Source organism: Megascapheus bottae, chromosome 16 (genome assembly GCF_031878675.1).
Source record: "Megascapheus bottae isolate mThoBot1 chromosome 16, mThoBot2.hap1, whole genome shotgun sequence".
Classification (NCBI taxonomy): Eukaryota; Metazoa; Chordata; class Mammalia; order Rodentia; family Geomyidae; genus Megascapheus; species Megascapheus bottae.
The window spans coordinates 1,014,904-1,030,822 of record NC_143524.1 but is presented as its reverse complement, the minus strand read 5'-3'; the positions used below and the strand labels follow the sequence as shown (position 1 = coordinate 1,030,822).

Below are 15,919 nucleotides of genomic sequence, written 5' to 3'. Positions count from 1 at the left end.
TCCAGTCCAGTCTACTCATCCAGCTCATCTCAGTCCAGTCCAGCCTACTCATCCAGCTCATCTCAGTCCAGTCCAGTCTACTCATCCAGCTCATCTCGGTCCAGTGCACTCATCCAGCTCATCTCAGTCCAGTCCAGTCCAGTTTACTCATCCAGCTCATCTCAGTCTAGTCCAGTATACTCATTCATTTCATCTCAGTCCAGTCCAGTCTACTCATCCAGCTCATCTCTGTCCAGTCCAGTCTACTCATCCAGCTCATCTAAGTCCACTCCAGTCTACTAATCCAGCTCATCTCACTCCAGTCCAGTGTACTCATCCAGCTCATCTCTGTCCAGTCCAGTCTACTCATCCAGCTAATTTCAGTCCAGTCCAGTCTACTTATCCAGCTCATCCCCGTCTAGTCCAGTCTACTCATCCAGCTCATCTCAGTCCAGCCCAGCTGAGTCCAGTCCAGTATACTCATCCAGCTCATTTCAGTCCAGTCCAGTCTACTCATCCAGCTCATCTCAGTCCAGTCCAGTCTACTCATCCAGCTCATCTCAGTCCAGCCCAGCTGAGTCCAGTCCAGTCTACTCATCCAGCTCATCTCAGCCCAGTCTAGTCTACTCATCCAGCTCATCTCAGTCCAGTCTACTCATCCAGCTCGTCTCACTCCAGTCCAGTCTATTCATCCAGCTCATCTCTGTCCAGTGCACTCATCCAGCTCATCTCAGTCCAGTCCAGTCCAGTCTACTCATCCAGCTCATCTCAGTCCAGTCTAGTCTACTCATTCAACTCATCTCAGTCCAGTCCAGTCTACTCATCCAGCTCATTTCAGTGCAGTCCAGTGTACTCATCCAGCTCATCCCCGTCCAGTCCAGTCTACTCATGCAGCTCATCTCAGTCCAGCCCAGCTGAGTCCAGTACAGTCTACTCATCCAGCTCATCTCAGTCCAGTCCAGTCTACTCATCCAGCTCATCTCAGTCCAGTCCAGTGTACTCATCCAGTTCATATCAGTCCAGTCCAGTCTACTCATCAAGCTCATCTCAGTCCACTCCAGTCCAGTCCGTTCATCCAGCTCATCTCAGTGCAGCCTAGCTGAGTCCCGTCCGGTCTACTCATCCAGCTCATCTCAGTCCAGTGCAGTGTACTCATCCAGTTCATCTCAGTCCAGTCCAGTGTACTCATCCAGCTCATCTCAGTCCAGTCCAGTCTACTCATCCAGCTCATCTCAGTCCAGTTCAGTCTAGTCGATTCATCAAGCTCATCTCAGTCCAGCCTAGCTGAGTCCAGTCCACTCTACTCATCCAGCTCATCTCAGTCCAGTCCAGTCTACTCAGCCAGCTCATCTCACTCCAGTCCAGTCTACTCATCCAGCTCATCTCAGTCCAGTCCAGTGTACTCATCCAGTTCATATCAGTCCAGTCCAGTCTACTCATCAAGCTCATCTCAGTCCACTCCAGTCCAGTCCATTCATCCAGCTCATCTCAGTGCTGCCTAGCTGAGTCCCCTCCAGTCTACTCATCCAGCTCAACTCAGTCCAGTCCAGTGTACTCATCCAGTTCATCTCAGTCCAGTCCAGTCTACTCATCCAGCTCATCTCAGTTCAGTCCAGTCTACTCATCCAGCTCACTCAGTGCAGTCCAGTCCAATCCAGTCTACTCATCCAGCTCATCTCAGTCCAGCTCATCTCAGTACAGTCCAGTCTATTCATCCAGCTCATCTCAGTCCAGTGCGGTCTACTCATCCAGCTCACCTCAGTCCAGTCCGGTCCAGTCATCCAGCTTATCTCAGTCCAGTCCAGTCCACTCATCCAGCTCATCTCTGTCCACTCCAGTCCAGTCTACTCATCCTGGTCATCCCAGTCCAGTCCAGTGCAGTCTACACATGCAGCTCATCTCAGTCGAGTCCAGTCTACTCATCCAGCTCATCTCAGTCGAGTCCAGTCTACTCATCCAGCTCATCTCAGTCCAGTCCAGTCTACTCGTCCAGCTCATCTCAGTCCAGTCCAGTCTACTCATCCAGCTCATCTCAGTCCAGTCCAGTCCAGTCTACTCATCCAGCTCATCTCAGTCCAGTCCAATCTACTCATCCAGCTCATCTCAGTCCAGTCAGTCTACTCATCCAGCTCATCTCAGTCCAGCTCATCTCAGTCCAGTCCAGTCCACTCATCCAGCTCATCTCAGTCCAGTCAGTCTACTCATCCAGCTGATCTCAGTCCAGTCCAGTCTACTCATCCACCTCATCTCAGTCCACTCCAGTCTACTCATCCAGCTCATCTCAGTCCAGTCCTGTCTACTCATCCAGCTCATCTCAGTCCAGTCCAATCTACTCATCCAGCTCATCTCAGTCCAGTCCAGTGTACTCATCCAGCTCATCTCAGTCCAGTCCAGTGTACTCATCCAGCTCATCTCAGTCCAGTACAGTCCAGTCCAGTCTACCCATCCAGCTCATCTCAGTCCAGTCCAGTCTACTCATCCAGCTCATCCCAGTCCAGTCCAGTCCAGTGCAGTCTACTCATCCAGCTCATCTCAGTCCAGTCCAGTCCAGTCATCCAGCTCATCTCAGTCCAGTCCAGTCCACACATCCAGTTCATCTCAGTCCAGTCCAGTCTACTCATCCAGCTCATCTCAGTCCAGTCCAGTGTACTCATCCAGCTCATCTCAGTCCAGTCCAGTCCAGTTATCCAGCTCATCTCTGTCCAGTCCAGTCCACTCATCCAGTTCATCTCAGTCCAGTCCAGTCTACTCATCCAGCTCATCTCAGTCCAGTCCAGCGTACTCATCCAGCTCATCTCAGTCCAGTCCAGTCCACTCATCCAGCTCATCTCAGTCCAGTCCAGTCTACTCATGCAGCTCATCTCAGTCCATTCCAGTCCACTCATCCAGCTCATCTCAGTCCAGTCCCTCTACTCATCCAGCTCATCTCAATCCAGTCCAGTCTACTCATCCAGCTCATCCCTGTCCAGTCCAGTCTACTCATTCACCTCATCTCAGTACAGTCCAGTCTACTCATCCAGCTCATCTCAGTCCAGTCCAGTCCACTCATCCAGCTCATCTCAGTCCAGTCCAGTCCAGTCTACTCATCCAGCTCATCTCAGTCCAGTCCAGTCTACTCATCCAGCTCATCTCAGTCCAGTCCAGTCCAGTCTACTCATCCAGCTCATTCCTGTCCAGTCCAGTCTACTCATTCAGCTCATCTCAGTACAGTCCAGTCTACTCATCCAGCTCATCTCAGTCCAGTCTAGTCTACTCATCCAGCTCATCTCAGTCAACTCCAGTCTACTCATCCAGCTCATCTCAGTCCAGTCCAGTGTACTCATCCAGCTCATCTCAGTCCAGTCCAGTCCAGTCATCCAGCTCATCTCAGTCCAGTCCAGTCCACACATCCAGCTCATCTCACTCCAGTCCAGTCTACTCATGCAGCTCATCTCAGTCCAGTCCAGTCTACTCATCCAGCTCATCTCAGTCCAGTCCAGTCCAGGCTACTCATCCAGCTCATATCATTCCAGTCCAGTCTACTCATCCAGCTCATCTCAATCCAGTCCAGTCTACTCATCCAGCTCATTCCTGTCCAGTCCAGTCTACTCATTCAGCTCATCTCAGTCCAGTCCAATCTACTCATCCAGCTCATCTCAGTCCAGTCAAGTGTACTCATCCAGCTCATCTCAGTCCAGTCCAGTCTACTCATCCAGCTCATTCAATGCAGTCCAGTCCAGTCAGTCTACTCATCCAGCTTATCTCAGTCCAGTCCAGTCTACTCATCCAGATCATCTCAGTCCAGTCCAGTTTACTCATGCAGCTCATCTCAGTCCAGTCCTGTCCAGTCAATTCATCCAGCTCATCTCAGTCCAGCCCAGCTGAGTCCAGTCCAATCTACTCATCCAGCTCATCTCAGTCCAGTCTAGTCTACTCATCCAGCTCATCTCAGTCCAGTCCAGTCTACTCATCCAGCTCATCTCTGTCCAGTCCGGTCTACTCATCCAGCTCATCTCAGTCCAGTCCAGTCCAGTCCAGTCTACTCATCCAGCTCATCTCAGTCCAGTCCAATCTACTCTTCTAGCTCGTCTCAGTCCAGTCAAGTCTACTCATCCAGCTCATCTCACTCCAGTCCAGTCTACTCATCCAGCTCATCTCAGTCCAGTCCAGTCCACTCAGCCAGCTCATCTCAGTCCAGTCCAGTCCACTCATCCAGCTCATCTCAGTCCAGTCCAGTCTACTCATCCAGCTCATCTCAGTCCAGTCCAGTCTACTCATCCAGCTCATCTCAGTCCAGTCCAGTCTACTCATCCAGCTCATCTCAGTCCAGTCCAATCTACTCATCCAGCTCATCTCAGTCCAGTCCAGTGTACTCATCCAGCTCATCTCAGTCCAGTCCAGACCAGTCTACTCATCCAGCTCATCTCAGTCCAGTCCAGTCTACTCATCCAGCTCATCTCAGTCCAGTCCAGACCAGTCTACTCATCCAGCTCATCTCAGTCTAGTCCAGACCAGTCTACTCATCCAGCTCATCTCAGTCCAGTCCAGTCCAGTCTACTCATCCAGCTCATGTCAGTGCAGTCTATTCTACTCATCCAGCTCACCTCAGTCTAGTCCAATCCAGTCCAATTTACTTATCCAGCTCATCTCAGTCCAGTCCAGTCTACTCATCCAGCTCATCTCAGTCCAGTCCAGTCCAGTCCAATCTACTCTTCCAGCTCATCTCAGTCCAGTCCAGTCTACTCATCCAGCTCATCTCAGTCCAGTCCAGTCTACTCATCCAGCTCATCTCAGTCCAGTCCAGTCTACTCATCCAGCTCATCTCAGTCCAGTCCAGTCTACTCATCCAGCTCATCTCAGTCCAGTCCAGTCTACTCATCCAGCTCATCTCAGTCCAGTCCAATCTACTCATCCAGCTCATCTCAGTCCAGTCCAGTGTACTCATCCAGCTCATCTCAGTCCAGTCCAGTCCAGTCTACTCATCCAGCTCATCTCAGTCCAGTCCAGACCAGTCTACTCATCCAGCTCATCTCAGTCTAGTCCAGACCAGTCTACTCATCCAGCTCATGTCAGTGCAGTCTATTCTACTCATCCAGCTCACCTCAGTCTAGTCCAATCCAGTCCAATTTACTTATCCAGCTCATCTCAGTCCAGTCCAGTCTACTCATCCAGCTCATCTCAGTCCAGTCCAGTCCAGTCTACTCATCCAGCTCATCTCAGTCCAGTCCAGTCCAGTCCAATCTACTCTTCCAGCTCATCTCAGTCCAGTCCAGTCCACTCATCCAGCTCATCTCAGTCCAGTCCAGACCAGTCTACTCATCCAGCTCATCTCAGTCCAGTCCAGTCTACTCATCCAGCTCATCTCAGTCCAGTCCAGACCAGTCTACTCATCCAGCTCATCTCAGTCCAGTCCAGTATATTCATCCAGATCATCTCAGTCCAGTCCAGTCTACTCATCCAGCTCATCTCAGTCCAGTCCAGTCCAGTCTACTCATCCAGCTCATCCCAGTCCAGTCCAGTCCAGTCTACTCATCCAGCTCATGTCAGTGCAGTCTATTCTACTCATCCAGCTCATCTCAGTCTAGTCCAATCCAGTCCAATTTACTTATCCAGCTCATCTCAGTCCAGTCCAGTCTACTCATCCAGCTCATCTCAGTCCAGTCCAGTCTACTCATCCAGCTCATCTCAGTCCAGTCCATTCCAGTCCAATCTACTCTTCCAGCTCATCTCAGTCCAGTCAAGTCTACTCATCCAGCTCATCTCAGTCCAGTCCAGTCCAGTCCAATCTACTCTTCCAGCTCATCTCAGTCCAGTCAAGTCTACTCATCCAGCTCATCTCAGTCCAGTCCAGTCTACTCATGCAGCTCATCTCAGTCCAGTCCAGTCTACTCATCCAGCTCATCTCAGTCCAGTCCAGTCCAGTTATCCAGCTCATCTCAGCCCAGTCCAGTCTACTCATCCAGCTCATCTCAGTCCAGTCCAGTCCAGTTATCCAGCTCATCTCAGCCCTGTCCAGTCTACTCATCCAGCCCATCTCTGTCCAATCCAGTACACTCATCCAGCTCATCTCAGTCTAGTCCAGTCCAGTCCAGTCCACCCATGCAGCTCATCTCAGTCCAGCCCAGTCTTGTTCGTCTAGTTAGCACAGTCTAGTCTAACTTAGTTCCGTCCAGTTCATTCCAGTCTAGCTTACTTCGCTCAGCCTGGTCATTCATCTCAGTCCAGTCCAATTTAGCCATGTCTAGTCCAGTCCAGCTCACTCTAGTTCATCTCAATTTAGCCCCTTCTAGTGCAATCCAACTAGCTCAGCCCGTCAGCTCAGCCCAGCACAGCTTAGCCGAGCCCAGTCCAGCCCAGTCTAGTCCAGTCCAGGTCAGCTCAGTTCAGTCAAGCCTAACCGAGGGCAGCGTGGGCCAGCCTCGCCCAGCTCAGTCCATCCAGCCCAACCAGTGCCCTCAGCGCAGTGCAGTTCAGGTCAGCCAGGGGACCAGAGCCCAGGACCGGGACTGGGGTGCAGATGAGTGGGTCACACCCCGGGCAGCGGGTGGGGAGCCAGTGCTGGCCTCAGGGCCCCTGGGACAGGCTCGCACCTCTGGCCGTGCTGGGCCATCTCGATGGCCCTGCGTGCGGGCACCGGGGAGCCGCCGTCCGTCACGCTAAGCACCTCCATGGACTTGCGTTCGGGCCTCCTCTTGCCGTGCCGGTTCAGCATCGGGGAGTCCACACGCTTCCGGGGGGGGTCTGTGTGCAGACGGGGGTCAGCAGGGCAGCCCGCCGGCCAGCCGGGCCCAGGGCGGCCTGCGCGCCTCCTACCTATCTCGTTCCTCGGGGGCAGATCCTCGTCCTCGTGGCTGGGGTACCTCTCCTTCCGGTCCAGGAGGAGGAAGTAGATCATCTTCTCCTGGTTCTCCCTGCGGCAGGTGAGAGATTGTAGGGCCCATGCACACACACAGCTCCTGGCGGACTCTGACCCCGGCCGCCCCCTGGGAGGTGTGGAGAAGCATCCCTGCCCTGCTCGGGGACATACTCCTCCGACAGCAGGTCCTGGAGCAGCTTGTTGCGGTCTCGGAAGCAGCCCAGCGAGTGCATACTGTCCAGCACGTCCGGGTCAATGTCCTCCAGGCTGGGCAGAGAGCGGATCTGCACCTTTCGAGGGATAGGCTGCTCGGGCTCGGGCTCGTTCTTGCCCCCTCTGTGGACAACACAGCACTCACGGTCACTCACCTGCAGCCAGGTCGAAGGCTCCTCCACCCAACTCTGAGGGGGCCAGGACGGGGTGGGGGGTCCTACTGCGTCCCCACACCCAGCCCCTGCAGGCGGTGGAGAGCGAGGCCCAGCGGCCCAGCGCTGGCCGGCATCCACCCCCTTCCTAGCAGGCCCTCCAGGCCACAGCGGTGGGCAAAGCAGGCGTTAGTGGGCATAGGAGCTACTTACATATACCATATGTGTTTCTGAATGTGCTCTAGCTACAAGGAAAGAGAAACAGGGAGTTAGTACGAGGGGGAGCCCACGTTAGGAGGTGGGAGGGGAGGCAGCAGGGGAGCCCCACCACCCAGGCAGCCAGCAGGGACTGGGGCTGGGGCTGGGCTGGGGAGCAGAGGGAGGGGAGGCAGGGAAGGAGCAGGGGCCCCTCAGGCTGAAGCTGTACCAACAAGGCCTCCTAGAGCAGAGAGGAGAGCAGGGAAGCAGCCCAGAGAAAGCAAAGCCAGGAGGCTGGAGGGCCTGGGTGTGGGCCAGAGGCAGGGGCAGCCTCACTTTAGCTTTCCACCCTGACAGAGGGGCACAGCACCTAGCTAGGGGGCGGTGCCATCCTAGAGGGCCAACCCAGAGGACATCTCCCTTCCTTCCAAGGCAAACACTGTCCCATCACACTGGGGGCTTCAGCCTGTGTCCCACCCTGCTCACGCCACCAGGGAAATGCATTAAGAGACCAGGATATCACGGGGGTAAAGGAACCCACAGGCAAAAGTCTACTACCTCCGACAATATCTCTCAAAACACAAAGGGCCGAAAAATCAGCTCACAAGCCTACCCTAGCACACAGGCCCCCACCAGGATAAAGAGTTCCCCCAGACGCCCCCAGATACAGTGGGAAAGGGACACAGGCCCCACCTGAATTAAGGGTGCCCCCAGACACACCCACACACATTGGGGAAGGGACACTGGCCCCCACCTGGATAAAGAGTCCCCCACGGACGCCCCACATACACTGGGAAAGGAACACAGGCCCCCATCTGGGTAAAGTGCCTTCGAGCTACCCCCAATCACACACACACACAGACATCCACAACCTTCACCTCCCGAAATCACACCCACACACAGACATCCACAGGCTTACACCTACCACAGATCACATCCACACACAGACATCCACAGCCTCCACCTACCCCAGATCACACCCACACACAGACATCCACAGCCTCCACATACCCCAGATCACACCCCCACACAGACATCCACAGCCTCCACCTACCCCAGATCACACCCACACACAGACATCCAGAGCGTCAACCTACCCAAGATCACACCCACACACAGACGTCCACAGCATCCACCTACCCAAGATCACACCCACACACAGACATCCACAGCTTCCACCTACCCCAGATCACACACACACACAGACATCCACAGCCTCCACCTACCCCAGATCACACCCACACACAGACATCCTCATCCTCCACCTACCCCAGATCACACCCACACACACACATCCACAGACTCCACGTACCCCAGATCACACCCACACACAGACATCCACAGCCTTCACCTACCAGATCATACCCACACAGACATCCACAGCCTCCACCTACCCAACATCACAACCACACACAGACATCCACAGCCTCCACCTACACCAGATCACACCTACACACAGACATCCACAGCCTCCACCTACCCAAGATCACACCCACACACAGACATCCACAGCCTCCACCTACCCCAGATCACACCCACACAGACATCCACAGCCTCCACCTACCCCAGATCACACCCACACACAGACATCCACAGCCACCACCTACTCCAGATCACACCCAGACACAGACATCCACAGCCTCCACCTACCCCAGATCACACCCACACACAGACATCCACAGCCTCCACCTACTCCAGATCACACCCACACACAGACATCCACAGCCTCCACCTACCCCAGATCACACCCACACACAGACATCCACAGCCTCCACCTACCACAGTTCACACCCACACACAGACATCCACAGCCTCAATCTACCCAAGATCACACACACACACAGACATCCACAGCCTCCACCTACACCAGATCACACCCACACACAGAGATCCACAGCCTCCACCTACCCCAGTTCAAACCCACACACAGACATCCACAGCCTCCACCTACCCAGACCACGCCCACACACAGACATCCACAGCCTCCGCCGACCCCAGATCATACCCACACACAGACTTCCACAGCCTCCACCTACCCCAGATCACACCCACACACAGACATCCACAGCATCCACCTACCCCAGATCACACCCACACACAGACATCCACAGCTTTACACCTACACCAGATCACACCCACACACAGACATCCACAGCCGAACACCTACCCAGATCACACCCACACACAGACATCCACAGGCTCCACCTACCCAACATCACACCCACACACAGACATCCACAGCATCCACCTACCCCTAGATTACACCCACACACAGCCATCCACACCCTCCACCTCCCCAGATCACACCCACACAGACGTCCACAGCCTTACACCTACCCCAGGTCACACCCACACACAGACATCCACAGCATCCACCTACCCCATATCACATGCACACACAGACATCCACAGCCTTCTCCTATCCCAGATCACACCCACACAGACATCCACAGCCCCACATACCCCAGATCACACCCACACACAGACATAGACAGGCTCCACCTACCCCAGATCACACCCACACACAGACATCCACAGCATCCGCCTACCCCAGATCACACCCCCACACAGACATCCACAACCTCGACCTACCCCTGATCACACCCACACACAGACATCCACAGCCTCCACCTACCCCAGATCACACCCACACAGACATCCACAGCATCACCTACCCAAGATCACACACACACACAGACATCCACATAATCCACCTACCCCAGATCACACCCACACAGAGACATCCACAGCCCTACACCTACCCAAGATCACACCCACACACAGACATCCACAGCCTCCACCTCCCAGATCATACCCACACAGACATCCACAGCCTCCACCTACCCAACATCACAACCACACACAGACATCCACAGCCTCCACCTACACCAGATCACACCTACACACAGACATCCACAGCCTCTGCCTACCCCAGATCACACCCACACACAGACATCCACAGCCTCCACCTACCCTAGATCACACCCACACACAGACATCCACAGCCCCCACCTACTCCATATCACACCTAGACCCAGACATCCACAGCCTCCACATACCCCAGATCACACACACACACAGACATCCACAGCCCCCACCTACCCCAGATCACACCGAGACACAGACATCCACAGCATCCACCTACCCCTAGATCACACCCAAACACAGCCATCCACACCCTCCACCTCCCCAGATCACACCCACACAGACGTCCACAGCCTTACACCTACCCCAGTTCACACCTACACACAGACATCCACAGCCTCCACCTACCCCATATTACACCCACACACAGACATCCACAGCCTTCTCCTACCCCAGACCACACCCACACACAGACATCCACAGCATCCACCTACCCCTGATCACACCCACACACAGACATCCACAGCCTCCACTTTCCCCAGATCACACCCACACACAGACATCCACAGCCCCCACATACCCCAGATCACACCCACACACAGACATCCACAGCCTCCACCTACCCCAGATCACACCCACACACAGACATCCACAGCCTTACACCTACCCAGATAACACCCACACACAGACATCCACAGCCTCCGCCTACCAAAGATCACACCCCCACAGACATCCACAGCCTCCGCCTACCCCTGATCACACCCACACACAGACATCCACAGCCTCCGCCTACCCCAGATCATACCCACACACAGACATCCACAGCCTCCGCCTACCCCAGATCACACCCACACACAGACATCCACAGCCTCCACCTACTCTAGATCACATACACACACAGACATCCACAGCCTCCACCTACCCCAGATCACACCCACACACAGACATCCACAGCATCCACCTACCCCAGATCACACACACACACAGACATCCACAGAATCCACCTACCCCTGATCACACCCACACACAAACATCCACAGCCTCCACTTTCCCCAGATCACACCCACACACAGACATCCACAGCCCCCACATACCCCAGATCACACCCACACACAGACATCCACAGCCTCCGCCTACCCCAGATCACACCCACACACAGACATCCACAGCCTCCACCTACCAGATCATACCCACACAGACATCCACAGCCTCCACCTACCCCACATCACAACCATACACAGACATCCACAGCGTCCACGTACACCAGATCACACCTACACACAGACATCCACAGCCTCCACCTACCCAAGATCACACCCACACACAGACATCCACAGCCGAACACCTACCCAGATCACACCCACACACAGACATCCACAGCCTCAACCTACCCAAAATCACACACACACACAGACATCCACAGCATCCACCTACCCCTAGATCACATCCACACACAGCCATCCACACCCTCCACCTCCCCAGATCACACCCACACACAGACATCCACAGCCGAACACCTACCCAGATCACACCCACACACAGACATCCACAGCCTCAACCTACCCAAAATCACACACACACACAGACATCCACAGCATCCACCTACCCCTAGATCACATCCACACACAGCCATCCACACCCTCCACCTCCCCAGATCACACCCACACACAGACGTCCACAGCCTTACACTTACCCCAGTTCACACTCACACACAGACATCCACAGCCTTCCACTTACCCCAGATCACACCCACACACAGACATCCACAGCCTTCACCTACCCCAGATCATACCCACACAGACATCCACAGCCTCCACCTACCCTAGATCCCTCCCACACACAGACATCCACAGCCTCCACCTACCCCAGATCACACCCACACACAGACATCCACAGCCTTACACCTACTCCAGATCACACCCACACACAGAAATCCACAGCCTCCACCTACCCCAGATCACACCCACATAGACATCCACAGCCTTACACCTACCCCAGATCACACCCACACACAGACATCCACAGCCTTATACCTACCTCAGATCACACCCACACACAGACATCCACGGCTTTACACCTACCCAGATCACACCCACACACAGACATCCACAGCCTCCACCTACCCAAGATCACACCCACACACAGACATCCACAGCCTCCACCTACCCCACATAACACCCACACACAGACATCCACAGCCTCCGCCTACCCCACATAACACCCACACACAGACATCCACAGCCTCGACCTACCCCAGGTCCCTCTCACACACAGACATCCACAGCCCCCACATACCCCAGATCACACCCACACACAGACATCCACAGCCTTACACCTACTCCAGATCACACCCACACACAGAAATCCACAGCCTCCACCTACCCCAGATCACACCCACATAGACATCCACAGCCTTACACCTACCCCAGATCACACCCACACACAGACATCCACAGCCTCCGCCTACCCAGATCACACCCACACACAGACATCCACAGCCTTACACCTACCCCAGATCACACCCACACACAGACATCCACAGCCTTACACCTACCCAGATCACACCCACACACAGACATCCACAGCCTCCGCCTACCCAGATCATACCCACACACAGGCAACCACATCCTCCACGTACCCCAGATCACAACCACAACCAGACATCCACAGCCTCCACCTACCCCAGATCACACCCAGACACAGACATCCACAGCCTCCACCTACCCCAGATCACACCCACACACAGGCAACCACATCCTCCACGTACCCCAGATCACAACCACAACCAGACATCCACAGCCTCCACCTACCCCAGATCACACCCAGACACAGACATCTACAGCCTCCACCTACCCCAGATCACACCCACACACAGACAACCACAGCCTCCACGTACCCCAGATCAGACCCACACACATACATCCACAGCCTCCACCTACCCCAGATCAGACCCCCACACAGACATCCACAGCCTCCACCTACCCCAGATCACACCCACACACAGACAACCACAGCCTCCACGTACCCCAGATCACACCCACACACAGACATCCACAGCCTCCGCCTACCCAGATCACACCCACACACAGACATCCACAGCCTTACACCTACCCCAGATCACACCCACACACAGACATCCACAGCCTTACACCTACCCAGATCACACCCACACACAGACATCCACAGCCTCCGCCTACCCAGATCATACCCACACACAGGCAACCACATCCTCCACGTACCCCAGATCACAACCACAACCAGACATCCACAGCCTCCACCTACCCCAGATCACACCCAGACACAGACATCCACAGCCTCCACCTACCCCAGATCACACCCACACACAGGCAACCACATCCTCCACGTACCCCAGATCACAACCACAACCAGACATCCACAGCCTCCACCTACCCCAGATCACACCCAGACACAGACATCTACAGCCTCCACCTACCCCAGATCACACCCACACACAGACAACCACAGCCTCCACGTACCCCCAGATCACACCCACACACAGACATCCACAGCCTTCACCTACCCCAGATCAGACCCACACACAGACATCCACAGCCTCCACCTACCCCACGGTGGGTCCACAGAGACTCCCACCACACCCGCACATAGACATCCACAGCCCTCCTGTACCTCGGCACGCGTTCACACAGTCGCCCTCAGCAAGGCACGCCTACACGGGCTCACATGACACCCATGCCCTGGCCTGCCCCCGTGCACTAAGGGCAAGTGTGTAAGACAAGTATGCAGACTGTGGCACATGCAGCTCAGGTGTGTGCACATCCTGCTGGATAATGTCACCCTGTGTGCACCTGCGTGGACGCACAGTGCTGTGTGCACACTAACACCCTGACAGCTTGCATGTTCCCTGCGTACATGCGGGCACCGGGGCTCACTCTCGGCCTGTGCCAGCTCCCGTGTGCCGGGCATGGCAGACGCTTTGGACGCACCGAAAGGCGCCGGGCGGCGTCCACCTCAATCATGCCTCTCAGGAGGCTCTGGCAGTCGGGCGGGATAAAGTGGGGCATGTGGAACACTCCCCGCTTGACCTTCTCCAGCAGCTGCCGCAGGTTGTCGTCGTCAAACGGCAGGGCGCCCTGTGGGCAGGGAGGGGTGTCATGGAGGGTGGGGGAGTCAAGAGGGCAGGGGCCGAGGTTCGGGTGAGGGCTGGAAAAGTGGGACTGGAGGAAGGAGTAGGGCAGGGGCAGGCAGTGCCTCACCACCAGCAACGCAAAGAGGATGACTCCACAGCTCCACACGTCCGCCTTGCGGCCATCATACTTCTCTCCCTGTGTGGGCAAAGGCAGTACCATCATCGGCAGAGGACCAGGCCAGAGGGCTCAGGTCTGGGGGGAGGAGGGGCTGTGGGCGGGGCCTTATGGGAGGTTGGCAGAGGGCCCAGGTCTGGGGGGGCTGTGGGTGGGGCCTTTTGGGAGTTGGGCAGAGGGCCCAGGTCTGGGGGGGCTGTGGGTGGGGCCTTTTGGGAGTTGGGCAGAGGGCCCAGGTCTGGGGGGGCTGTGGGTGGGGCCTTGTGGAAGTTGGGCAGAGGGCCCAGGTCTGGGGGGGCTGTGGGCAGGACCTTGTGGAGCCCCTCTTGCTGCAGGGACCAGGTGGGGACCTACCCGGATCACCTCTGGGCAGGCATAGTGAGGTGACCTGAAGAGAAACACACAGGTCAGGGGATAAAAGCAGGAGTGGGTGCAAAGCTATGCCATTACCCCAAGCTTGGGCCATGACCCAGCTCTGGAATCAAGGCTCTCAGTCTGCACCCCTGCCTTCTCCCCTGCGGGGAGCCCAGCCTGGAGCCAGGGCTGCACCCAGCCCCATGGAGGGAAGGCCCTCAGGCCTCCTCCCATCCAGAGCCCCTGAGGAGGGGCAGTCAGTGCCCCTCTTTGCAGGGCCAGGTCCTGTCTCCTCCACCCTCCACCCAGGCTGAGGCCGGCCTTGGGGCAGGCAGGGGCGCCACGGCTGCCCCACTCACCCACAGCTGGTCTCCAGCAGGCTGTCCCCCACCTGCAGGGACGCCATGCCAAAGTCCTGTCTCCTCCACCCTCCACCCAGGCTGAGGCCGGCCTTGGGGCAGGCAGGGGCGCCACGGCTGCCCCACTCACCCGCAGCTGGTCTCCAGCAGGCTGTCCCCCACCTGCAGGGACGCCATGCCAAAGTCCGCAATGCGGATGTTGTTCTTCTCGTCCAGCAGCAGATTTTCCGGCTTCAGGTCTCTGTGGCTGTGGAGGACCCGGAGAGGCCGGTGTGGGCCCTGCACAGAGGACAGCTCCCCTCCCCTGACCTCAGTCAAAGGGCACAGGGTGGAGGCGATGGCCACCTAGCTGAGCTCTGACACCACAGGCAGCCAACAGAAAATGGTCTGCCTGGCCTGGGTGCGAGAATGTTGTGGGGAACACTGGGTGCTTGGCGGTGCCCCTGCCCCCCAGGACCTGGGCCAGGCACCCACCATATGGAATGACTGTGGCAGAAGTCGAGCGCGGAGATGATCTGCCGGAAGAACTTGCGGGCCTCCTTGGGGGTGAGTCGCCCCTTCTTCACCAGGTAGTCGAACAGCTCTCCGCCAGACACATGCTCTAGCACCAAGTATCTGTGAGATAAGGGGTGTCAATGCCCCCACAGGGCCTCCCGGCACGAGACGCCCTGCTGCCCCTGC

The 15,919-nt window shown here is 56.1% G+C and overlaps 1 protein-coding gene across 11 annotated transcripts in view; it reads right to left on the bottom strand.

Moving 5' to 3' along the window:
• The window catches only part of Brsk2 (BR serine/threonine kinase 2), a 61,849-nt gene that overhangs the window by 19,037 nt on the left and 26,893 nt on the right, over positions 1 to 15,919 (bottom strand). For all 11 annotated transcript variants that reach the window (XR_016538000.1, XR_016537999.1, XR_016538002.1 and 8 more), the window contains 9 exons: positions 15,713 to 15,853; positions 15,369 to 15,485; positions 14,880 to 14,913; positions 14,478 to 14,546; positions 14,208 to 14,354; positions 7,393 to 7,424; positions 6,986 to 7,150; positions 6,772 to 6,869; positions 6,549 to 6,699 (listed from right to left, as the gene is read on the bottom strand). Coding sequence is in view for 7 of the 11 variants with exons in the window: in XM_090347128.1 (XP_090203254.1) it covers positions 6,549 to 6,699; positions 6,772 to 6,869; positions 6,986 to 7,150; positions 7,393 to 7,424; positions 14,208 to 14,354; positions 14,478 to 14,546; positions 14,880 to 14,913; positions 15,369 to 15,485; positions 15,713 to 15,853 (954 nt within the window). In the remaining 4 variants the exon portion in view is untranslated. The remainder of the gene's footprint in view (positions 1 to 6,548; positions 6,700 to 6,771; positions 6,870 to 6,985; positions 7,151 to 7,392; positions 7,425 to 14,207; positions 14,355 to 14,477; positions 14,547 to 14,879; positions 14,914 to 15,368; positions 15,486 to 15,712; positions 15,854 to 15,919) is intronic.